Below are 25,487 nucleotides of genomic sequence, written 5' to 3' on the forward strand. Positions count from 1 at the left end.
ACTTGTGCGTGTTGATTAGTGAAGAAAAGTAGGCTGGTTTAGCTTGCGAGAGGGCACAGTTGAGACAGAATAGCATACATTTGTAGTGAAGGAAGTCTGCGAGAGTATGAGTGGAGGAGTAGAGGAACGTAGCATGCGCGTGTGGGAATTTAGCCAGGGTCTGGGGAGAAGGGCGTGGACGGCAGAGAGAAAGCGGGGCATGTAGATCAAGAGAGGAAGATAAGGCAGAGTTGTAGTTCCTGACCAGGTTGTCAGGGTCTGTAGAAGAGCTGAGAGAGGAGAGGGAGGAGCGTAAAGTGGACTCAAAGTCAGGTAGGTGAATAGAGTGCAGGTTTCTGCAGAACCGGGGGGTAGATGGAGTTGGAGAAGGGGATAAGCGAGATAGAGAGAATGAGATGAGGTGATGGTCAGAGAGAGGAAAGGGGGAAATGGAGAAATCAGAGAGAGAGAAGTTTTTAGTGAAAACCAGGTCGAGGTAGTGGCCGTCCTTGAGGGTGCTGGCTGCAGTCCACTGTTGAAGGCCAAAAGAAGAGGTTAGACAGAGAAAGCGGGAAGCCCAAGGGAGAGAGGGGTCATCAATGTGGCAACTGAAGTCCCCAAGGAGAAGAACAGGGGAGTCTGAGGAGAGAAAGAAAGAGAGCCAGGATTCAAAGTGAGAGAGAAAAGCAGAAGGGGGTGAGTAGAGGTAGGTGGGCGATAGATGACTGCCACATGGACAGGGAGAGGAGAGAAGATCTGGACAGTGTGAGCCTAAAAAAGGAGGGAAAAGCAAGAGAGAGAGGAATAGGAAGGGTTCGGTAACGGTAGAGAGAGGAGATCAGGAGCCCAACGCCTACACCCCTGACATCAGGGCGCAGAGTGTGGGAGAAAGAAAGGCCACCATAAGAGAGGGCAGCTTCCAGAGCAGAGTCAGACTGATTGAGCCAGGTCTCAGTTATAGCAAATAGGAGCAGAGAGTGAGAGAGAAAGAAATCATGCACAGAGAGGAACTTGTTAGAAAGGGAGCGAGCATTCCAAAGAGCACAGGAGAAAGGGAGAGAAGAGGGAGGGTGGCAGGGGATGGGTATGAGGTTAGAGGGGTTGACACCAGGAGTAGAGGTTGCATTTGGCAGGGGAGGACGAGAGCATGTAGGAATAAGGCAGGGACCAGGATTGGGAGAGATATCACCAGAAGCAAGGAGGAGAAGCATGGATAGAAAGAGGATGTGTGAGGAGAATTTGTAGGGGTGTGTTTTAGTGCAGGGTGTATAGCTATGCAGTGTCAGAGGGCGCAGGTAAGAAAGGAGTTCATGTGAACTCAGAAGTGGTGAAGAAAGGAGAGATGGAGATATATGAATAGAGTTAGAAACATACTGAGCCTGGTAGAAGGAAGTGTATAATTTGAGAAGAAGTGAGGCCACAGCAAAAATAAATGGTAAAGGCAGCATCACAGCAATAGTTAAGTTCTTGGAAGTGCAGTTTGGGATCGATAATATCCTCCTTTCCAGCGATGGTCAAATACAGGAATCAGGGCAAATAGGTGTTGTCCACTTTGTACTCACTTCTTTTGAATTTCCTTTTAAACTTGTTGTCCAGTCCTGCCACTTATAATGGGCTGCAGGAAGTCTAAGCTGTTCTGACTGGGTTTATATTGGCCTAAAATTTCACCTGACAGTTTGGTTCTGTCTGCTTAATTAGCACAACTGAGGCAAATTAAAACAGTTTCCTACCCAGGGTGTTCCCTGTCTAGGTGTGAAAGCTTCATTCAATTAAGGGTTGAAGGAGACAGGATTCAGATGTACACACACACACATTCAGATTTATACCGTATTTAAGTAATAATCCCAGAAGAACAGGTCATTACTGGCCAATAATGACCTGTTCTAAAACACAGTGCCTCCACACACACACACACACACACACACACACTGGAGCTCTAGACACACAACACAGTACCTCCTCTACACTCACTAAACAGCACCTCTACACACAGAGCAGCTCTACACACACACAAACTCTGCTGCTACACACACATGCTACACCCATAAACACTGCTACTGACACACACACACACGAGCTCTATACACACACCCATCAGCTCTACACTCACACAAACTGCTGCTACACATACAACAGCACAACACAGACACACACACACACACACACACACACACTGCAGCCACAATCAAAAATGCAGCCACTTACTAAACTTTGCACTCTCCCCCCAGCTCTACACACAACAAAGCACAACACAGCACCTCTACACCCCCCTCCCCCACATACATATACACACACACAACACTGCACCTCTATACACAAAACACTTACTTCTTTACAGTCTCCCCCCCCCCCCCCATTCATCTGAATCTGCTCAGAAAAACTGTCAGCTCAGAAACTGTCAGAGGGGGAGGAGTCAAACGGTGGCTGACTTTTTGACCAATCCCCTGCCCTGTCTCAGCTGTTCTGAAAGCTGATTGGCTGGAAATAAACAGATTGAAAACTGCATTTTGCAAGCTGCTGAAATTCAGGGCATTACTGTGGATAAAGCCCGGAATTTTAACCAATCAGAGAGCAGGGTTTTCAATAATGCCCTGAATTTTACCGCTTTAGCCTATAAGTACTATTATAAGCTAAATGTAGACTTATTTTATTTTTAATTTTTCATTAAATTGATGGACACTTTTGTAGACATTTTTTTAGTCATATTGATTTTCATCAGCATGATTGACTACATTCTTATGTTTTGACTGCAAGTTTATTAAAAGGAAATTGTACATACACACAGCACATACTCTGCAACACCACCCTATATTTACACAAACACAATCTGCAGCCCCTCCTCCACCCTCTACAAACACAACACACACACAACAGACACAGCAGTCCCCCTGTAAACCCACAAACACACACTGCATCCCCCTGTAAACCCACAAAACAGCAGATACACACCAAAACACACCTCCTCCCTCTACACACACACAAACACCAGCCCCTCCCCCCATACCCACAAAACACACTGCAGACACACACAAGAGGAGAGAGAGGTGAGGGGGGGGGGGGGGAGAGAGAGGTGAGGGGGGGGGGAGAGGTGAGGGGGGGGGAGAGAGGTGAGGGGGGGGAGAGAGAGGTGAGGGGTGAGGGGGGGTGAGAGAGGTGAGGGGTGAAGGGGGTGGGGGGGGTAAGAGAGGGGGGGGGAGAGGGGGGGGAGTGAGGGGGGGGGAGTGAGGGGGGGAGAGTGGGGGGGGGTAAGAGGGGGAGAGAGACGGGGGGAGAGAGAGAGGGGGAAGAGAGGGGTGGGGTGGGAAGAGAGGTGAGGGGGGAAGAGAGGTGAGGGGTGGGAAGAGAGGTGAGGGTGGGAAGAGAGGTGAGGGTGGGAAGAGAGGTGAGGGGAGAAGAGAGGTGAGGGGTGGAGGGCGAAAGAGAGGTGAGAGGAGAAGAGAGGTGAGGGGGAAGAGAGGTGAGGAGTGGAAGGGGGAAGAGGTGAGAGGAGAAGAGAGGTGAGGGGGAAGAGAGGTGAGGAGTGGAGGGGGAAGAGGTGAGAGGAGAAGAGAGGTGAGGGGGAAGAGAGGTGAGGAGTGGAGGGGGGAAGAGAGGTGAGGGGTGAAGGGGGGTAGACAGAGGTGAGGGGAGAGAAGTGAGGGGAAAGAGAGAGGTGAGGGGGGAAGAGAAAGGTGAGGGGGGGAAGAGAAAGGTGAGGGGGGGAAGAGAAAGGTGAGGGGGGAAAGAGAGGTGAGGGGGGAAAGAGAAGTGAGGGTGGAAAGAGAGAAGTGAGGGGGGAAAGAGAGAGGTGAGGGGGGAAGAGAGAAGTGAGGGGGGAAGAGGTGAGGGATGAAGGGGGGGAGAGAGGTGAGGTAAGGGAAGTGGGGGGATGGGGGGGAGTGGGGGGGATGGGGGGGAGTGGGGGGAATGGAGGGGAAGAGGTGGGTGGAGGGGGAGATGGGGGAGAAGTGGGGGGACAGTGATATTAACTACAACTAAATAAAAAGCAAATACAAATTATTTTAGACAAGCTATAGAAGTGGTGAGAAATATTACTTTGTTGCAAGTAACAACTTTACCAGTTGGGACCCGCCAGCTTCTGACAGCACTAGCAGCCCCGAGAGAGGGAGAGACAGCATATGCTGCCGAGCTGAGTGAGGAGCGGAGATGGTGCCGGAGCTTGGACCGGTAGAGGTATTTATAGTTAGCAGTTTTATATTTGGCAGTTTTTTTTATTTCAAATTCTCAGCGCGCTCCCCTGTATCTCTGAAAGGTGAATTGACAAGTTGCCAAAATTTCGGCCATTACCGTATGAATAATGCCCGGAATTCTAACCAATCAGAGAGCAGGAATTTCAGTAATCCCGGAATTTTACTGCTTTAGCCTATAATACTGTATAATCTTAGCACATAAACCCCCTCTGTGTTCTAAAGGAGACTAAACATTTAGATCACCGGTTTAAAAAAAAAACAATACCTATTGCTAACTAAATGGTTAAAACAGATTCTGTATTGTTCTTTTATCTTGTGTTTTATTATGTTTTTTATTTGTTTCATTGTATCTATCATCAGTAAATTGATTGCATTTTGACAATTAGATTCTGGGCGCTTTTTTTTGCTTTTTTCTGTTCCAGATTACGGTTTTAAACCTTACAACGGCTACAGTACGAAAAGGGAGGACCAGTTCACAAAAAGTGCAAAACAAATAAAGAAATGCTTTCAAAAGAGCATTAGGGGACTCAGTAAGCTTCAATATGAGTTATCGCAGCGCTAACTTCCATTGATTCGAATGGCAGTTAACGCAGGATTACGGTGACATAATCCATATCGGAGGCCAGTGAATCTCCCCCTTAATTCTTTGACTGTCAAGAGGACCTATACGTCAGTCACCATACCCCACTGCTTCTACAAATACACGATGATTACAGGATCATTGCAAACCTGCAGGGCGAGGTAAGTCACAATGACAGAATTCCCATCTCTAAAGGGAACAAATAATTGTGAAGAAAATAGATGTTTTATCGAATTTCCTTTAGCCAACATCATCATGCCATAATACATGCACAGGCACTCTGCACAATGCAATAATAGCTCAATAGTTTTGTTTCAGAGCACAGATGGAGGATGTTAACCTGTTGGCTGCAAGAAGAGCAAGTAACACCAAGCTAGAAAACCCCCAGTCGTGGTACAATGACTCACATGGGTTATTCAGTACCATAACTCTCCTCATTGTGAGATCACAAGTCATATCACTGTAGCAAAAGAAGAGAATGGAATTATGATTGCAGGTGGTGTAGAAAAATGATTTGACTAAATAGCATGGGCTGCATCTGTGGACCATAACAAAGACTGTGCTGACCCCTATGAATGCATTATAAATACTATCCTACAACTGTGCATGAGGTCACGGTAATGAACTAGGGGGCAGACAAAATTAGCAAAATCAGAACTACAATGCTAGTAATCATATACTGTACACCACTGTATGCAATCATAAGCACCAAAGTACATTGTAACAATCAATACACTCAAGCTTTCATGTGGTGAAAAAGACATATTGAATCATATGAAACAGCGAGTAAACGCTGACATCCTCCTCTCTCTCATGACTGTTAATTGCAGTTTTATTAGATGCCCGTTTCTTTAGAGTGACTGCACACAGGAGAACACAGTAAATTACAAGAAAGCGAATAAGCATTTGGTGGGATCCAAATATTAAAACGTTATTTTATTGCCAAGCATCCAACAACCCCTACGTACGTTTCGCAACAGCGCTTCAGGAGGAAATGGATAATGTGATGCATGTCAAACTTTTTTGTGATCTCTTTGCCATAGCCCCCTCCCCCAATTTACTCATCTGTATATTTTACTGGTCTTCCTGTGATTCCAGACACCATCTCTCCAGGTTATATAAATAACAAAATGTATGGGTTGGGAGTGTTGTTTTAACCACAACACTACTTTTCCCCATATTTCTCAGAGACAGACAAACTGCAAAATTCAAAAAACCCTTCAGTCACAAGGGATGCCAACTCATTTGAGCTCCATCACCCAGCATCATATTGTGGAATAGAACTGCTTAGCAAGTATGATTCCAAATCCATCCTGCAGCACTGCAGAGTCAAAACTGGTGGATGAGAAAATCAGTGAAAACAACAATAAAACAAAGTACAAAGAAGGGTTGGGGACAAATGCAACCCCAAGGGAGAAAGGGGACAAGAAGGGGAGAACAGGGACGTGTTATTGTAGCTTGCATCTTTTGCATGACCACACTGTAGCCTAATTACTAAGAAACAGCATCCAGTAACAGTGCTGGTGAAAGGTACAGTATACAGTAGCTCTTCAGGGTGTGACAACTCTGCTATCCTGTGTTTGATGGTGCTGTATTTAAAGGGGCAGTTAGACCTAGCAGCTCAAACAATGTTTGTATAACTTACCAGTCTAATTAGCTTTGTTAGAAAGAGACAATGACCCCTAAAGTAATTGTCTTACATATTTCTATGTTGTTAAGCATGAATATGAATCATGTCAATGAGTACAGTATGAACCATGTCAGAGAACACTGAAACCAAGCTACTCGTGTCTATCAATATGCTTAACTAATGATGGCACCATAATTACTTTGTAAACAAAATAAATAAATTATACCAGCAATGGTAATGACTATATAATGTATTGGATTTGCATGTCATTTCCCAGAATCCCTGGCTGCAGTGAAGGCATTGTATGCTAAGAGATAATGGGGAGAGACAGGCTTGCAGACCTGTCTGAGACATGCAAATAAACCCACACATAAAAAAATATTTGAAAATACTTATACTGTATGAAGAGGTACGCTATATTTAACCTATTTAACTTGCCACTGTCCCTAGTTAGCTTCAGTCCTAGGTTGGACTGCTTCTTTATATTGGTTGTGTCACTGTCAAGACAAACCTTAACTATGCCAATATAGCAGATATACAGATAATGACGACGGATATTGTGGCCAAAGTGATACTTCATGTGGGACTCTACTCTCAATCCATGCTGCTTTAGAGTACAAATTTGACATCATGCAACATATAAAGAATATGTTTCAAATACGTTAACATTTTAATACATTGTAATAAATATATCATCAATCCACCAGCAATTTTAATTCAACGGCAGCCAAGAGCTTAAACCAAAATAAGCAGGAAAGACATTAGAGTTTAAGGACATAATATACATTTTTAGTAGTAATATATATTTGATGTAAGTGGCGATACCTTTTTAGGGGACACAAAAAGTATCAGAACCTTTAAAAAATCTACATTTCCACAGAATCAATACAGCTACAAAACAATATAAAACAGCTAAGGGAAGAAAAAGTAAACCATTTTTACTTGTGTAGTCCCACGGGTGCGTGCATAAAGACCCTTCATGATTGATCCAATACAAGGCATCACAATCCAAAACGCATCTTGAAACTTCATGGTGTGACATGCATAATGGCAAATAGATCAATACATATTGATAAGGATGCTGAATTGAGAAAATGAAGTTAGTCTTCAGGAGAATTGAGAAGTGGGTGAATTTGTAAAGTTTAATCAATGATGTACTATATTAGTGCTGTAGCTTTGTAGAGAAGTAAAGCAGAGTAACAGTATTACATCAATATACAGTACACAAAAAATAAAAAGGACTTTCGGTACAATGTACAAAGCCGTGTTAGTAAACCAGTCAATATGAATGGTATTACCTTGTGTGGAACAGCTACCATCATTTAGTGGGTGACACCCACTGTACCAAGAGTCAAATGGACCTGAATGACACAGACATAGATACAAAAATAAGGTAAAAGTGATACCTTTAATGCGTAACTGATGTTAACATGGTACCATTCTCTATCTGTGTCATAAAACAATACCATTATCTATGTCATGCACTTTCTTTTAACATCACTTGACCTGAATGACATGTCCATTGATATTTAAAGTTCAAAGCGTGGTGCACTCACAGTATCCGAGAAACTTGCCACCGGAGCTCAGGAACAGTGGTCCCACAGGGATGTAGCAACCACAGACAGTCCAAATATACAAGAAGTAGTGGCACTCAAGTGGGCTTGTGAAAGGATATCAACATTTATTGGAAGGTGATCGGCTTTTACGGTCTACTTGCGGGCCTCTCTCTTCTTGAGAAAGTCCCGCAAGTGGACCGAACCATCGACCACCTTCCAATAAATGTTGATATCATTTCACAATCCCACTTGAGTGCCACTACTTCTTGTACATTAATATTTAAATATAGGAGAATAACAGGGTTCATAAAACAATCCAAATAATGATACTAATTAAATAAATACTTACATGTAACGTTATACTATAGCATGTACCGTTTAAACTCAAACTGAAATGCACCATAAGCTATTGATGAGCTCAAAGCTAAGGAGATAGCATGTAAAGCCTACACCACCTTCTGGCATCCAGAAGATATGGCGTGATGGAAACAAGTATGGATTGGCCGAGGACAATCGAGAACGGTCTCTATGATGGACATTTATCAAACGCCACTCACTGTAACACTGGTGACATAAGGTGAAAATAAACAAATATATACTGTACATAAAAATTGCTATATTTACCAAGACATCTTTAAGGAATTTCTTTCTGTTTAACTCCATTAGCCCTGTGTACTGAACTCTGTGTAACAGCGTTTCTGTCCCTATAGAAATTAAAATTTCCAAGTTGTCACCTTCGGGTAATACAGAAATTCCATGTTTACAGCGCTTTTAAAGTTATAATCCTAACTACTTCACAAAGTGCTAGTGAGGAAATGCAATGAAATCATGCATACAGTATGCCAAAGGTGTAAATGTACCAGAAATTGTTGAGTAAGAAATTGCAATGTTATACATATACTATAATAAACATAAATTTGCGCATAGAAAAGTTGGTCTTTTTTCCCCCCTCAAAACAATCTAATACTGCAAATCTTACATCTTACGGTTCTCACAATTGAATACTGTATGTACAATGTGTGATCCTGCCATGCCTTTCAGAAAAACAGAAGTACATATACAGTACATATACAAGGGAGCTCTAGAGGTTAAAATAGAATTCACAAGCTGAGGCTCATCACCAGGCAGCCCTGAAATAGACTGTGAATTCCAAATGCTCAAGTATTGGGGACATCTGAAAAGAATTACTGGCTGCAGAAAGGAAGAAAAGTCAGTCAATTGTGTGACGAGAAGGAATGTATGTGCAATAACAAACACTGTCATTTTCTTTTGGAAAAGTCAAAGAGGAATTTTCAGAAAACCGCTGATCCCATGTGCTGTCACTTAAGAGACGGACTAGACAACACCAACCAAATGTTCATGAGCAAACCGGAATCTGCCAGTGCTGGCTGCACCTCTGCTGTACAGCATAGAAGTACTATTACAGAACAGTGGGGACTGAGCCCTTTAATAGGAACTCCTCCCATTCTGACAGTGTTTTTCTCTGGAAAAAGAAACAGGGGAATCTGCCTTGGATTATATTTGGGGGGCCATGACACCGGCAGGGAAAGCAAATTTGCTTAGAAACCAGTAGGACAAAAAAAAAAAAAAGAAGAAGAAAAATCAGATTTCAGGTAAGTATAATGTCTGTCTGTTTCATCCTTGCAGCAAAGCAAGCGTTACGCCAGTCAAGCTGACATAGCATTTTTATAGGGATGCAGGGAGAGAGACATCATGAAATCATCCATGGCTTCTGTTCCACGTGTAGTTTGTGAGAAAACGACGATGTCCTGATATTCTCTCGCATACAAAAATCAAAGTAAGCAGGATCAGCAAACCTCCTATAGCAAACGCGTGCGGTATGTTGCCAGGAAAAAGAAATCCAGTGACTGACTGTAGATGAAATAACGGATGATTGTGTGTACAGCGTAATGCAATTTTATAAGCTTATAATAGAGGCTACTTACAGTGACAATGGCAGCTGCAGCAGTTACCCATCGATCAAAGAAACTGCACGGATCATCAGTTTATCGCTCCAATAAAGTTAGCTAAAAAAAGACAGGCTAATTCAGTCTCCGCTATTCCAGATAACTGGAAGCATACTAGTTTCAAATTTCCTGGCACCGTCTTGTCCAGTGCTGCACACAGTGATGTAAATGGCAGTATTATGAGAACGAGGAGGGAGCTGCAGACTCATTCTATCCAACCTTAAAGCAGAAAACCTTTGCAAAGGGCTAGGGTGTCTTACTGTACGTGTATAGCTATGGTGTCTTACTGTATGTATTATGTGAGTCATAGGCATGTTTTCCTTTGATTATTACTATCTTACAAATTTATTTATTTTTGCAATTTGATGCTTTTAATCTCTCTGTTTAGGATTCAGTTATTTATTAAAAATGTCGTGATATTTTATTATGATACGCGCAGATGTAGCAGAAGATCATTATTGCACGAGAACGCGTTGTATCGTGCGATTTGCCGCAGCTACATTAAACAAATGGAGCCACAAGTTCCAACGTTGCACTAAACAGCTCCGTTGGTAGCGATTCACTCACCAAAACGGAGCTATTTAATGCCTTTCTACACGATAACCGGCGCAATAACGCATGCTGCATTTGTATCCTTTGTCGTTTTATTATGTATCCCACCAAAAGCATCATTTTCATTATTCTAAATAACATTCCCTTCCAAATTTCTAGCTGGGCGTTTATAAAAGTAGTGATGTTTTTACCTGACCCCTTCACGCCAGCAAATCCTGAAACACTGATTCTTCTACACCACAGTACTTGCTAGCAGGGGAAGCGAGAAGAGCTTAGTTGGGAGAGTGTTACACTAAAGAACTAAAAGTCAGTGGTAACATCTGGATTTTTAACAGGAAAGTCCTATTCACAGGCTGAGCAGGGGGTAATCGGATGCAAGTCTCCATCTGCAACGTGGGAGGATAATGTTTAAGAGAAACGCTGGGTTAAGTGAACCATATATATTTTTTATTTTTTTTAAACTTATATTTTATTGAAAATTTTTACAGCAGTCTTCATACATTTTACAAACTTTTGGGGTGGGTGGGGAAGAGAACACCAAAATTAAAAGGGGGGGGGGGGAGAGTGTAAGTGAACCGTATATCTAATGCAAAAAGGCACTTTATCTTAAATACAATCTTTTAAGTTGGTTAAAGCCCGAAAAAATAATGTATAATATACAGAATATCATATTGTTTCTAATTACATATCTATACCTTTAAACAATTGATGTAGTGGTAGGTTTATTTACACTCGAGGCTAAACGTATCTATGGTCACTAAACCATGTGTATATACAGTAATGCAGAGGAGGAAAACAGTCAACTTAAATATGCTCCAAAAAATGCATAATGATTCTTTCTCTCTTACCTAGAAGTGAAGCAAGTCAATTTCTACATTTGTTGTTTGGAAATGCATTTTCTTCATCACATGTCTAAAACTAACCTATAAGACAGGGGTGCACACAGTTTGTTTGCTGCACCCCCGGTACCTGCGCCCGCGCCCCCCCCCCCCCTCTCTCGAGTGACCTGGCATCAAATGACGCCGAAGGTGACATCACGTGACCCTGCATTGCCATGACGACGCGTCACGTCTCATCACCCCGCGGCACCCCTGCCTTAAGGTACCAGCTAATGCTTGCAAGAAAATATTGCACTATACCCTTGAAGAAAGCCCCAATTATTTACGTTTCTGTCAAATATCTGTAGAAATCTATATCTGTCTTTTTGCCACACTTATAAAATGGAGGCTCCAGTAATTCAGCTTCTATCATAAACAGCTCGGTCACAAACATTGTTAAAGCAGCATTACTACTGTCCCCCTTTTTTCTTTATATGTAAAGCATGTGACAATTTTTACCTAAACTGGCAATCGTTTGGTGCTCCTGTTATCAATCTGTAAAAATCCTAATTGTGTGCCTAACATAATGGCTGCTTAAGTCAGTGTAACAGCAGCTACAATGTATCCTTATATTACTAACGCAGCAGTGTACAATCTGGTGGGCGCTAGATTTTCGGTGGGGGACGGCAGTTATAGGATGTTCCGCACTCTTCCCCACGGCATTTAAATTAAATGCCGGGGGACTGCGTGAGGCCTCTATAATACACTTACCTGCCCATTACCAGGGGTTCCAGAAAACCCGGCGTCATGGGGTCACGTTACCATAGCGATGTGACGTAATTTGACGCAGGAGTCGAGCGGGGGCGCGAGGCGCAGAGGAGAGCAAGCAAGGGTGCGCACAGGGGAAAGTTTGAGCACCCCTGTACTAAGGTAACATTATCTGTTGTAACAGTTTACAGATCAAACAGTTGGGAATAATGGCAACAAATTATCACAAACAGGAAAGTGTTGCAAAGATCTTGCACTGCTGGGGAGGTGCGTTAAAGCCAGGTATTGAAATCAAAGGATGCTTTAAAACTCATTAACAATGGCATTAACAGTTGAATAATTTAAAAAAAAAGCAGTAAGTATTATCTAATACAGGGGTGCGCAAAGTTTTTAACTCGCGCACCCCGTGCCTCCTTAACTGCTGCCTCTCGCCCCGGCGTCAAATGACGTCACGGAGTCATGTTATGGCACGTTACCATGGCAACATGACCCCGCTCTGTCATTTGACGCCGGTTACCATGGCGACGCATCGCCGAAGATCAGGTAAGAGAAGCTGCAGAGGACTTAATTTAAGTGCCTTGGGGGAGAGTGCAGGACCTCTGTAGCCACTGCGCCCCCCCTGGAAATTCTCGCGCCCCACCACTTTGCGCACCGCTGATCTAATACTATAAAACTGATTTATTTTTTTAAACATATAAGATTTCACATGTTTTGCTGCCTTAAGGTGGTACTAGAATACTGAGACAATCAAATACACAGCAATGAATATGAAATACTTGGCAATATGATACCATATTTGTTTGATACAACTGCTGCCAGTTGTTTCAATGTCCCCTTGCACAGCTATTTCCAGCTCCCTGGCCTGTCCATACTGTATATTTGACACTTGCTATTTTAGTCTACAGTACTTCTCACGCCGTAAAAAAACAGGAAACAATAACTATCAATAAATAAGAAACCAAGACTTAGCGGTCTGCCTATCACTGATGCAAATAAAATACAGAAATGCTTGCAGGGAGAATCAATTATATAATAATAAAAAAAAATAGAACAACATTAGAAGGGTATAAAGCGGGTGCTAAGTTTGTGTATACCGCCTGGTAAACAACAGAAATCAAGCGTTAGGAAAACATGCCAAAAATGTAGCCAAAACCTCGAGTTTATTCTAAAAACAAAGCCGTTTTTGTCTACGCAGACCTTTAACAGGACGAGATCATAATCAAAACCAGACTTCTATACAAAATACATTCCTAGGATTCGATGCCAAAATTATATATGGCTTCTGACATCATCAATGTCCTAAACATCATCGTAATGAATATGGCAAAAGATATTAAGTATTTTAATCAATCTGGCACACGAGAGCATAATGTTGGTTACAAATTGTCTTAAAAATACAAGAATTGTTTTTATGGACTGTCATACCACACCTGGCCTATGTTTATGGGGGGGGGGTTAGGACTAAGGGTATCTGGAGTCAAACACCTGAGTCTGCAAGTGGGGGATTGCAATATGGATTCCCTGACACTAGAATAAACAGGACCCTTTTAGATGCAACTTGAAAGAGATTCCTGAGGATATCTACAAATAAGAAAGTTATTCAAGTCTTCCAAAAAGTATAAATGTATTAAAAGTTAAATATCCTGGGCCTCACAACAATTATCAAGAATAACAAACAGATATTTGTAACTGTTGCAATGAGGCAAATCAAATGATGCAAACATGTCTTGATTAAGAGGTGCACAAGACAGATGATATCTGTTTCTCATGCAAAAATCGAAGTTATATGATGGTATTTTATATTCAGCAAAAGTAATGTCTAGCTACTGTACCCTGAATTGCTGTACAGGATCTACAAAGTCTCAGTTCTTGTAAGGTAAGATATGCACAAGTTTCTATATATGTGTCAGTTCAGAACGTGGAGAACAACTCACTGAGAATGACGAGGAGGGCGATAAACGATCAAGTCATGCACAATATCTCCATTTCTCCATACAGTATGTGGTTACTGAACATTTTCACTCTTTCATTATTACTTTTTAGTGTGCCAAAAGAAAATTATTATTTGTGTACCAAACCTCTGACACTTGCAGCCTTTCAAAGCTTCATCTCAATGAGATATAAAAACAACATAAAAAAGTACCAAGCTGAAAAGGGCCACTGCCTTCTGTAAAGGGATTAAATACTTATAAAGCTCCCCCCATCCCAGCTGTGTTTAACAGTGCTACTTTCAGCTTCTGGACCACCCGATTCCCAAGATAATTCATTACTACTGTAGTAAAGTGTCCCGTGTCCTTTTCTGTAACATCTATCCTGGTCGTCGTTACTGACAGACAGGAAGCCGCAACCGATTATGTTACTGCTTCCTACAGCCCCCGGGAAACTTCCAGGGTAATAGAATAAATAAAAATTTCACGTGTGAGCACATTCACATGTCTCAGACAGGTCGGCAACCCTGTTTTTCCCCATTATCTCTTAACGTACAGTGCTTCCACTCTAGCCAGGGATTCTGGGAAATTCTACGCAACTGAGCTCACAGTGTCACCTTTTGCTTCATGACCAACTAAAGATTAATATAGTACGTTTATCCAGAACAAACCCCCTGCACCTTTCCCATTACTGTACTTAGTTCTGGATCTGGGGGTCTGGTGCTGACAATAGCACTGTTCAGCTAAGCGGAGACCCCTACTTCCAGTTATGTGAAAAAATACAATTCAAAGACAACATTTTATTTTAAATGCATTGGCGGGATTGCTGCTTTAAACCTCAGGTTGGTGCAAAAGCAGCCACATATTGCAAATTGTGGAAGGAAGTACGGTCCTCCCGTTGTCTAGCGTTACCGGTATTTCATTGTACTAATGCTACCTTCATCTAAACCCTCCAGCGTTCAGAACGTCTCATTGGACGTTTGTACTTGGAGCTTATGAGTTGTTTCACGACAGTTTATTTTTAGATAATGAAAGTTCCCCACAACGGAACATTTTTCTCCTTTGCCACCCGATAGCAGCTGCAGCAAAACTGCTCGCTCTCCTCCTACACATTATCACGCTCATATTAACTGCATTTTATTATGTTCCTCCTTACTGCACTCTAAACTCCCATACAAATCACAGGGCAAAGTGCTTATATTGTAGAAGGGTTTTGCATTGCTTTAAACTGGGGGTCACCTGTAATTGGAGTGTTCATTAGTTCTTGAGCCTCCTGGTTTAAAATATATGAATTTGAAAGACTCCTTCACCTTTTTATAAATGGAGACACTGCAGTATGCTGCCAATCTCCTTCCTAGAGAGATTAACAGCAACGTCATTGGAATGCACAGGTGCATTCACATAGACGTATGTTCCATGAGCTGACGCATTCTGTTTATGTTAGGGGTTCACTTTCTTGAAAGGAAGCTGCCGTTGGCAATTATTTTTTATAGTAGGTGGGCAGCAACTTAAAAAATGTGAATAATCCTTTATAAAGAGAGAAATGTTTCCCAAAGGAAAAAAACAAACAAACATGATCCCTGAAAGAAAATAAGATCTAGGGATCTTATTTTAGATTGAGGTAGGAGTTACCATCTTTAACTGTGAGTTTAGTATAATCTCTAATCTGGTCCTTGATCTCATTATGTTCGATAGTACATCCATTTAAGCGTCTTACTGGAAATTTGACTTAGATGTCAAGTATCCTGTTTAGGAATGAAGGCTTACCGGCTGTAGTAAACATTAAGTCCATTCAAACGCCGGTGGGTGCAACATCTTTCAGAGCAGAGCATCAATGTGTTGAAGAACCAGGTTATTAATACATTATGTAAAGAAAATAATAGAAAATAAGAAAACATGCCACAAGCTATTTGTTATTGATTGGCTTTTTTTTTTTTTAGCCATAAAACAAGTGCAAACCAAGTTCAAGTGATAAGGAATTCTGAAGATGAACTCTCTATTGCTCAAAATCATACCTTGGAGATTACTATAGTGATGTTATTTGCGGTTCTGTAGCTACCTGTGCTGAACATTTAGCTTTCAAGTACTGTACATGCAAACATTTCACCAGATATAAAAGGAAGAGCAAAACATGTACAGCAACATATTCTAGGGTGCTCACAGCACACGAGATTAAGGTACAAATGTTGCCTGACTAACTGTTGTCAGGACTGCAGCAAAGGGAATGTGTTGACACAGTCCTGTGATCCAGGTGCTGCAGGCTTATCATTTTGTTTCATTTGCATATACAGTAGCTGGAAGAGCAGAACCGCAGCTGAAGGTTGTACCAAAGAATGTCAAGTTACATCTGAACTCCGTGACGGTAAGGATCTCCTTTTCCCGTGGTTGCTTATCCTTTCGCTGCCACGGGGCCATTCAACACAAAGGGGTTATTTAAGTTTCCCTGGTGCAAAATCAGTGCAGAAATACAGAGATGGAAAGATCCCGGATGTCTGGGTGCCTAAAATCTCCCTGCCCTCTCTGCCTGTGTTACGGTGCAGTGCTGACTGACCTGTCAGTCACTGCCACGACTGACAAAAGCGTGCCAATTTTGGCTTCACTAATTTGGCACCCAGCATCGTGGTGTGCTGTGACTGGCCGTGGCAGTCACTGACAGGTTAAGTTACTGCTGCACCACTTAATATGGGGGGAAGGGAGGAAGGTGAGAGTGTGCAAGACTCGGCGTGAGGGCTAGAGGAGGGAGCAAAGTGGAGAGCTCTAGGACTCTACCTGCCCCTTCTCCCAATGATGTGAGTGTCAAGGGACTTTGATACATACGATATGCCATCAAAAGGTACAGTTGGCCTTGCATGTTTGTTTTATATTTTTTTGTTTAAAATATTTTTATTGGGTGAACATAAGATACACAGCATCTCAAAACATTGATTGAAAACAGAACACCGTCATTTTTTCAGTAAATATAGGAAAATAGAGAAAACAGTGGATAATATTAAATAACACCTAATCAGCGTCCTAGTTTTGTTTGCGAACACTGCAATAAGTGTATTGATTCCCATCTATATGGTAACAGGGACCATCCAGCGTTATCCAGTGAATGTCCTACAAGAGGGACAAAGAAAGAGGAAGAAAGCGAGAGAGACAGAGGGGGGAGGGGCAGTGATCCCCTTTGTTTGCCTGCGGTCATAACAGCTAATCTCATTTTTAGGTCAGTTCTGATCACCAACCCAGCCATGGGCCCCACCACGTTTTATAGAATTGGTTTCAAAAAGGCTGCTTCAAAAAGGCTGTCAATTTCTCCATCAGCATCACTTCATTTATACTTTTCTCAACAGTTTGTCTAGAGGGGGGAGCAATCTTCTTCCAAGAGGCCGCCAACGCACATCTAGCTGCCATCAAGATAAATGATATCAGCCTTCTTATTGGGCGACCAATGTCTTCAACTGGTTTTGCTAACAAAACAAAAAAAATCAGTGGGTCCATAGGAATGGACACATCCGTTATTTCTTTAATAGTAGTTTGGATATTGATCTCATATTTCTGTATCGCCAGACATGTCCACCAAATATGGACCATATCGCCTCTCTGCCCACAGCCAGTAGATTTGTTTCAGCCAACTTGGGGTGAGGTGCCAGTAAAACAGAATTGTATATATATTTTCTTTAATGGTTGTGCATATGGAAGTTTTTGCAGCTACCACCCATATATGCTCCCAACAATCCCTGTCAATTTCTATATTTAAATGCGCCGCCCACTTGAGCATATAGTCATGATCAGGTGAGTCAACCGAGGCCTCCAATCCGGCATATTTTCTAGTTATCAAATCTTTTAGATAACTACCTCTCCTACATAATGCTTCGAAACTTGTGAGGGAGGAGAATTCTAATTTTGGAGACTTTTTTGTAGAAAGTGCCTAATCTGAAGATATTTAAACATACTAAGGTCTGGTGCCTCATACCTGATTCGAAGCTCTTAGAATGTAGAAAGTTTCCCATTACAGTATGTAATAAGTCTGCGATTACTTTAATATTCTTAGCTTTAAATTGATCGAATTGTTTGTAGTCACATCCTGGAGGGAAATTAGGGTTATTAAAAAGTGGAGTCAGTTGTGAAACGAGAGACACGAGATTAAATTTGCCCGTAGATCTGCTCCAGGTCAATCTCATCGGCCCGAGCTCAAACATTTTGGCCTGCACCTACTTATCCATTAGCAAAGAAGACGTTCTAGAGCATTGGGATTCTAAGGCCAACCAACAGCTTTTTGTTGGATCAGCGTTCCACACCACCACCTGCCTTAGTTGGACAGCTTGGTAGTATTTTGAGATATCTGGTACACCCATTCCTCCTCGTCTTGAAAGTCATCATAGGTGATCTAGCTGTTCTAAGCCTTTTGCCCTCCCAAATAAAATGAAATATTCTGTTTTGTAGGTTTTTCTATTCAGATCCCGGTATTCGGATAAGTATAGGTAGAAACCTCTTGTAGTAAACGTTGGTAAAACCATCAGGGCCCAGGACCTTAGATATTTTCAATGTTTTAACCGCTTCCGCTAATTCAGTCTGGTAGTTTTACCATTTAGTACTCTAATTTTCTCCTCGGATAATTGGGGCAAATTACAATTTTCAAGGTATCTCTCAATTGCCTGTGAAGTTGGGAGCTGGGAAGCCCCTCTGGAGGAGGGGGGGACGGATGGGGAGGGGGAGGGGGAAAGGGGGGGAAGGGGGAGAGGGGAGGGGGAGAGGGGAGAGGGGAGGGGGAGAGGGGAGGGGGAGAGGGGAGGGGGAGAAAGAGGGATTATATATCACCGCAGCTTCAAAACATGAGATAATCTTGTAATATTAATAAACCGGCCATCCCCCATAATTTTCATGAGTGATAGCCTCACTTTTTAGAAAACACAAAACATTATTCAAACAGTTCAGATACTTCAAATACACTTAACTTGTACATTAACATATGCGTCGCATTTAGGTGAGGTAAAGACAGAGGGGGGGGAGGAAGGGAAGGTGGGATGGGCATGGAAACGGGGGGAAGGGGAGGGAAGAAAGGGGGTTGAGGTGGGTGGACGGGAAGGAAGGAGGGGAAGGGAAGGAAGGGGGAACATGGGGGAAGGGAATAAACAACTCATAATACAAACATAAAAGTCTAAATAGTTCAAACATTTCAGACATTTCAAAACACTTCAAAAAGCTTCAGAAAACCCGGGCACTTAAAACATCTTAACTGAAAACCAGTGATTACTATTAATCTACCACATAAAAACAGTTGAGCAATTTAACTGGAAATTTTAAATATAAGTCTTCTATCCCCCAGAGGTGGGGGCTCTTGATCGCCCGGAGCCCGGGCCCTCTACCGAGAGCTGAGGTTCGGGACGGCCCGCTCAGTATTAAAGAGGGGGGGAAAAAGGAAGAATGGGAATAGATCTAACAAACCTAAATAACCGAGACTAATTTGGCATATCCTGGGGGCGGGTAAGGCACGCGGCCGGCCAACTCAACCATTGATTAGATGCATATGTAGATCGGGTGAGTGATTGAGATTATAGACAACACATATTAACCATAGCTATACTTATTTCTCACTAGCAGAGTTCTTAACCGCCCGGACCTCGGTTCTCCTCCGAACATGTGATGTATCTGATGTGTCTGTGTGCCGACTCCAATCAATTGAGAGAGAATTGATAATCTAACTATTTGGTATGTCTAAGTTGATTAGGCAAACTCCTCCCTTAAGTGTTAGTCAAATGCATGTGATTATGGTACTTAAGTCAGTGTAACTTGGCAGTGAGCCATATGCCTGTGTAACATCAAAAGAGTAACATCAAAAGAGTCACATCTTAAGTGTCATATCTAAAGTGTCTAAGAGTTAATTTTGGAGGTGAAATTGCAGGTGAATATTGGAGGATGATCTGGACTCTGCATTATAACTTTGCCACTGTGAGACATTCACTTTTAACATATGTGATTATTTGTTCACTGTTATCCTCCATTACCCGTGAAGTCTCTCCTCCTGGATCTTACTATGCCCTCCCTACTGCTTTTTCTGTTTACTGTTTTCTTACTCCTTTGTGAATGTCTCTGTTCTCTCCAACTATCCCATTCCACCATTATTTATACACCTCTCTCCCAACAACTTCTATACCCCGCAACAAAAAACACCCACGCAAATCCTTTATTCACATCCTCTATCTACTCCTTCCCGCTGCTGGGGATCTCCCCATAGCCTGAAGCCAGACACACACACACCTGTTCTCACTCATGGCTCCCTGCCATCTCTTCCCCTGTAAATGGTGTTAACCTTTTCATTTAATACTGACCAGCCTTAAATTTCACCCCACAAATCAAGTATCCCAATAGCCTGCACTCGTGGCTATTGTCCCACACTCAGTCACTCCTACCACCCATTGTGATCAAGCACTGCCATCTACAGCACTTACTCCCTCACTGTCTCTGTAAGTTTCCCATTAAACCTCTTAGATTGTTAGCTCTTCGGGGCAGGGATTTCCTTTCCTATTGTCTGATTTTGCTGCTCTTATTGTATAAGAAAAAGGGGGGGAAAGGAGAACACAGAATGGATGTGTCTCCTAAAAGAATTCACTATACTGCACTCCTACTTAATTTAAAATTTAACTTTTAATATATTTACATAAAACATATGTTACCAAAACGTCGTGTATTGTGCATTAAAAATAAATTAAATTAACAAGACCAAGCATCCGTGTCAGTGAATGTGCGTTGGGATGGTCTCAAACAACTAATTGTAGTTGAGATTGCAAGACACAGGACGCTAATAGTCAGGGTATAAACCCCTCTGGGGCACCTATGAGACCAGGTAAATGTATATACATATATATAACAAACTCAGTGAATGATTGTATCGTGAAAATTCAGCAGTCCTGCTTAAACTTATAAACCACAGAGCACTTAGGGATGTAAGTTAAAAGTGTATTACCATCCAGTGGGTATGGAAGTGCAGCTGATAGTGTGGTAATGGAGGGTAAATGATTCACAGCATAGTGAAGCAATTGTTCACAGCATTTTGGTCAGTGAGTCATTATACAGCACACTCCAAATAAACATATCATATAGAGAGCAGGAAAGCTTGCGCACTGAGTGTTGGTAAAGATATCCAATTTAAGGTCTACATAGATAGAGCCAGGAGACTACAGAACACTACATAAAAGCAGCTCCAAGTAGGAGACTGACAACATTGCGCGTCCAACGCGCGTTTCCCTCCAGCAAAGGAGCTTCCTCAGGGACAAATTCACAGTTTGCACCCACTTTTTTGATTACCATATATTCACCCATTATTTTTTTCAATTGGTGTGGTTTTGCGATCACTCCCTAACCCTAGTGTTGTCTCTTATTGTATAATTATAATTCCCTGTACTGTATTCTTTGTGAAGCGCCGAGTACACTTTTGGCGCTATATAAATAAAGACATACAATACAATACAACATCTGAGTACGAGTCCGGACCGCTAAGAAAAGTAAATAAAGGTACCGATTAAACCTGGATATACTACCAAACATCAAGCTGTGCCTCCAAGGATCGGGTAAGGAGCGCCTGTTTCCCCCGGTCAGTCGTAGGTGTATACCGTCTGATAACCAGTCTCATCAGCTGGTCCCTTGACGTTGCCAACAAGCAGGGCTCCATGGGCTAATCCAGTTGAATCACCTCCATAGACCGGTGCCCAGGGTAACAAACTCCAACACAATCCCCCCCCCCCCCCCCCCCAAACCTCACAGAGAAAACTGGCTTAATATTTATCCAGGTTCCATCTTAAGTAGGGCTCCTCATACCCAGGCTTGATTGCAGATGTCGGAATCCAAACCTCAACGGAGGCAGCCATCTCCTAGTGGGGTCGATGGCTCTTCTTTCCTCAGGCAGCAATCGGGATGGGGCCAAATATCAGTGGGAGATCCATCAGTGGCAGTGTCGTCCTCTTATATCTCTGGTCTTTGGGCATGTTGCCCTGCAAGTCTCTCCAAGGCTCTGGACGGTCTCGCTCCTCAGTATGGCCTTGGAGTTCTCGTGGTTCGCGATTTTGAGGCGATGGGGGTGTCAGGCCCAACACACGGATACATTTATCTCCTCTCTGTGCGTCATGAAAAGAAGTTTGCCATTTTTAATAACGATAAGCATAAACGGAAACCCCCATCTGTATCACACCCCATTTTCCCTCAGGAGAAGGGTCAGCGGCCTAAGTTTCCGGAGCCTTCCAATGGTCACTTAGACAAATCATTGAAGACTTGCAGAGGTTCATTCTTATAAAGTATAACATTCTTCTCCCTGCAGGACCCCAATTATTCTTTCCTTAGCGGAGTAACTATGAAGCCGTACAAAACGTCCCTTTAATGTTTTGGGTCGCCTGACCTGGGACCCAACGCCCGATGGACCTCGTCAATTTCAAGGTCTTTTTCCTCCAAATCATCGCAGATGGTATCGAAAAGATTTATTAAATAGGGCCAGAGGAGATCAGGGAGTACTGCTTCTGGGATATTACGAATCCTTAAATTCTGCCTCCAGTCCCGATTTTCTTGATCTTCAATGCCCTCTTTAAGAAGGTTAATCTCCTGACACAGGCACAGGATCTCATCATCTGCCTGTGTTTGCAACTGTAGCTTAGTTTCCAAAGCTGTGGTCCTCAGAGAGCCCATTTAATTCCTCCTTTAGCTCCGATACTGCAGCTTTAAAATCCTGTTGTAAAGATTGGTGCAGCTTGTCGTGCATTTTTGTGAGGAGATCTTCCAGGTAGGAGCGTGTGATTTCACTTTCATCTACCATCCCCAGGACCGCCCGTGTGCTGGGGCGTGTCCCGGCACCAACATTGTCTCCGCTGGAAGCACCTGACCAGCAATGCAGCGGTGAAAAGTACCGTGAGATGCCCTGGGTAGGGATTTTTTTTGTTTTGCGGTTATGTCTGGGGTCTTAGCCAAGCGATCCGCCCGTGCAGGGTGAGAAATTCTCGGGGGAAATTAGCTTCTGGTTACTTAATGCTATGGGGGTCCTGGGAGCTCCCTCGCTATCCAGCCATTCCGGATGACGTCATCGGAAGTCTGTATTTGTTTTATATTTTAAAGATTTCTTCACTATGCTAAAACATTGGCTGTTTGGATTTCCCTCTCTTGTAAATTCTTTATTATTCTCAGCATCCAGAATATACATGCAATAATAACATCTTGTATCATCTCAAAATTCTCCATGTCTAGGAGTATTTTCTCATTTTTTTTTTTTCAAATCTACTGAAAAAATACAATTTATTAAAAAAAAAAAAAATCTAACGACACATACAAAAAATTATGTAAAAGATACGAAATTTAAGCAATCTAAAATCAATCCCAACATAATAAAGTAATCGATAATAGCCACTCAGCATTACTGTCAGGTCAGAAGTTGGCGCCCCTCACACTTTAAAGCCAAGGTCCCAGATGACCATTTAGCCGCCTATGTCTTTGCTAATTGTCTTAGTTATGGCTTTATCCCGATGGTTTGTTAATCTGACGTTGATGGCAATGTTGTCTCTTCCCTTCAAATCAGAAGCCCATTATTTAGACTCTTCTGATTTCCAGAGGAATCAATAGCTCAAACATACATTGTTACATTTATCTGATGTTTATTGTATAATGTGTATCATTTTTCCCATTGCAAACATCTCCCAGACTCTCGACGTTCAATACTCTATGGATGGAACCACTACCTGTTTCCAATGTACTGGTTCCCGCATTGTGCTGCATTAAGCAAATGTAAGAGGTATGCGGGGTATGCCTGTATTTCATCAACCTATAACCGGTTATCAATTTAAAAGAAACATGCTCTGTAATATTTACTCCTGTAATTAATGAATTCTTAGTTTTATCTCTCTCCAAAAGAGGACAATTCAAGCACGACCACCAAATATGAAGCATTATGCCCCTTTGTCCACATCCCCTCCAAAATCCATCTGAAAGATTTGGTAATATACTATGTAGCCTGGCTGGCACATAGTACCCCCTGTAGAGAAATGTATATGTCTTTCTAAGGTTTTAACCTAAATTGATGAGTTTCCAGTTATTTGTCATATCCGTCTCCAGTCCTCCTGTCCATCTCTCTCTCCAAAGCTTTAATAAAAGAGCAAAGTCCAATATGGAATGGTGCTCAGACTCCTTGTGTGCTCAGTAGAAGCCTTTCAACAGTAATCATAAATGGATCCAGATATCTCTCTCCTGTCATCAGTATACATCCATATGCGGTCAGGTAGGGAGGAATGAGCGACTAGTGCGGTCTCAAGGATCCCCACATATAGCAGCACAATAACCGCCTCCCTTACACAATGTCCATAATGTAATGATAAGGAAAACATCATATATAAAGGCTAAAGCCTATAACCTGTTGTTTGCCTCCTCTTGTGACCAGCAGATCCGGGGTGTGCAGCATCCGTGTGACGAAAAGATCCAGCAGTAAGTTTGAGAAAAACGGAGCACAACCAGCAAACCATGAAGAAATCCAGTGATCCAGGGGTAACTCCCATAAAAATCAGTTTATTGATAGCTAACATGGATAAAAAAAAACGTACCTACGCGTTTCGAGCGATGTCTCTTTATCCTTGATAAATTACATTTAAATTTAAGTATGCTGCTGTGTGTCTGTCAGTGTGTGTATGGATGCTGTGTGTCTGTCTGCTTCACTAAGTGTAAGGCTGCGTCCCCGCTGAGCGGGCGGCGCTTGCGGCGGTTACTTACATATATAGCTATATGTAGCTCGCACCCAATCACCCGCGCTGGACGCTTAAGTAAACAAAATTAACTATACTTTCCCGCGCGCTCAACTACCTGCAATGCCCCTCCCCCTTCCTCCCGCACGCGCGTACATGCAGGACACCCGGCGCTCATGTTTGGAGCGCTTTCCAAGCATGAGCGCGCTCAGCGCCAGCGGGGACTCAGCCTAAGTATGCTGCTGTATATCAGTGTGTATATGTATGCTGCTGTGAGTCTGTTACTACTGTATGTGTAAGTATGCTGTGTGTCACAGTGATGTGTGTGGGGTGCAGTTGGAGTGACTTCCCCCGGGTGCAAAAACACCTAGTTAACCGTGTGTGTTTGTGTGAAATCCCACTTGGTCTAAATTTATAAATTTCAGAAGAAATCTGTGTCAATATAGTGAATGTTCAATGTGAACAAAGTATTACAATTATGTAACCAAGGGATGATGACATAATTATGTCATGTGAGACCTAAGCTGCAAAAACAAAACAAGACAAAAAAATCAAAAAGAGATGTCATGTATACATTTATACATGCAGTGGTGTAACTACTGCCCGGGCACGTCCTGGCACCGGGGAAGGGGGGGGTGGCGCCGGAGGGAGACTCCTGCCTCCCTCTGGACTCGAGATGAATCTCCTCACGCTCTTCCCCACAGCAATAAAACTGATTGCCGGGGGAGAGCGGGGCTTCTGAGTGCAGCCCTCATCCATCCGCATCGCAGCATCATGGCGACACGTGACGTGATGCAGCAACGTTATGACGTGACGTCGAGGGACGAAGTA

General features: G+C 42.6%; 1 protein-coding gene and 1 long non-coding RNA gene across 11 annotated transcripts in view; one reads left to right on the forward strand and one right to left on the reverse strand.

Annotated features, from left to right (window-relative positions):
* The window catches only part of PSD3 (pleckstrin and Sec7 domain containing 3), a 586,117-nt gene that overhangs the window by 301,841 nt on the left and 258,789 nt on the right, over positions 1-25,487 (reverse strand). For 3 of the 8 annotated variants that reach the window (XM_075605135.1, XM_075605154.1, XM_075605186.1), the window contains exon 3: positions 7,678-7,740. The exons of 4 other annotated variants lie outside the window; for them this stretch is intronic. In XM_075605135.1, the coding sequence (XP_075461250.1) occupies positions 7,678-7,740 (63 nt within the window). Of the gene's footprint in view, positions 1-7,677; positions 7,741-9,881; positions 9,963-10,645; positions 10,740-25,487 lie in introns of those variants that run through there. One more of the 8 variants, XM_075605171.1, reaches the window with a different exon arrangement.
* LOC142497445 (uncharacterized) lies at positions 9,187-24,572 on the forward strand. 3 transcript variants are annotated; one of them, XR_012802258.1, is made up of 5 exons: positions 9,187-9,548; positions 16,260-16,330; positions 22,757-22,856; positions 23,626-23,709; positions 24,359-24,572. It is a non-coding gene; the product is annotated as an uncharacterized LOC142497445 (long non-coding RNA). The 3 variants fall into 3 exon arrangements; XR_012802257.1 differs by lacking the exon at positions 22,757-22,856 and adding an exon at positions 19,552-19,659 and having other exon boundaries at positions 9,198-9,548; positions 24,362-24,572; XR_012802256.1 differs by having other exon boundaries at positions 9,200-9,548; positions 24,362-24,572.

Source organism: Ascaphus truei, chromosome 1 (assembly GCF_040206685.1).
Source record: "Ascaphus truei isolate aAscTru1 chromosome 1, aAscTru1.hap1, whole genome shotgun sequence".
Taxonomy (NCBI): Eukaryota; Metazoa; Chordata; class Amphibia; order Anura; family Ascaphidae; genus Ascaphus; species Ascaphus truei.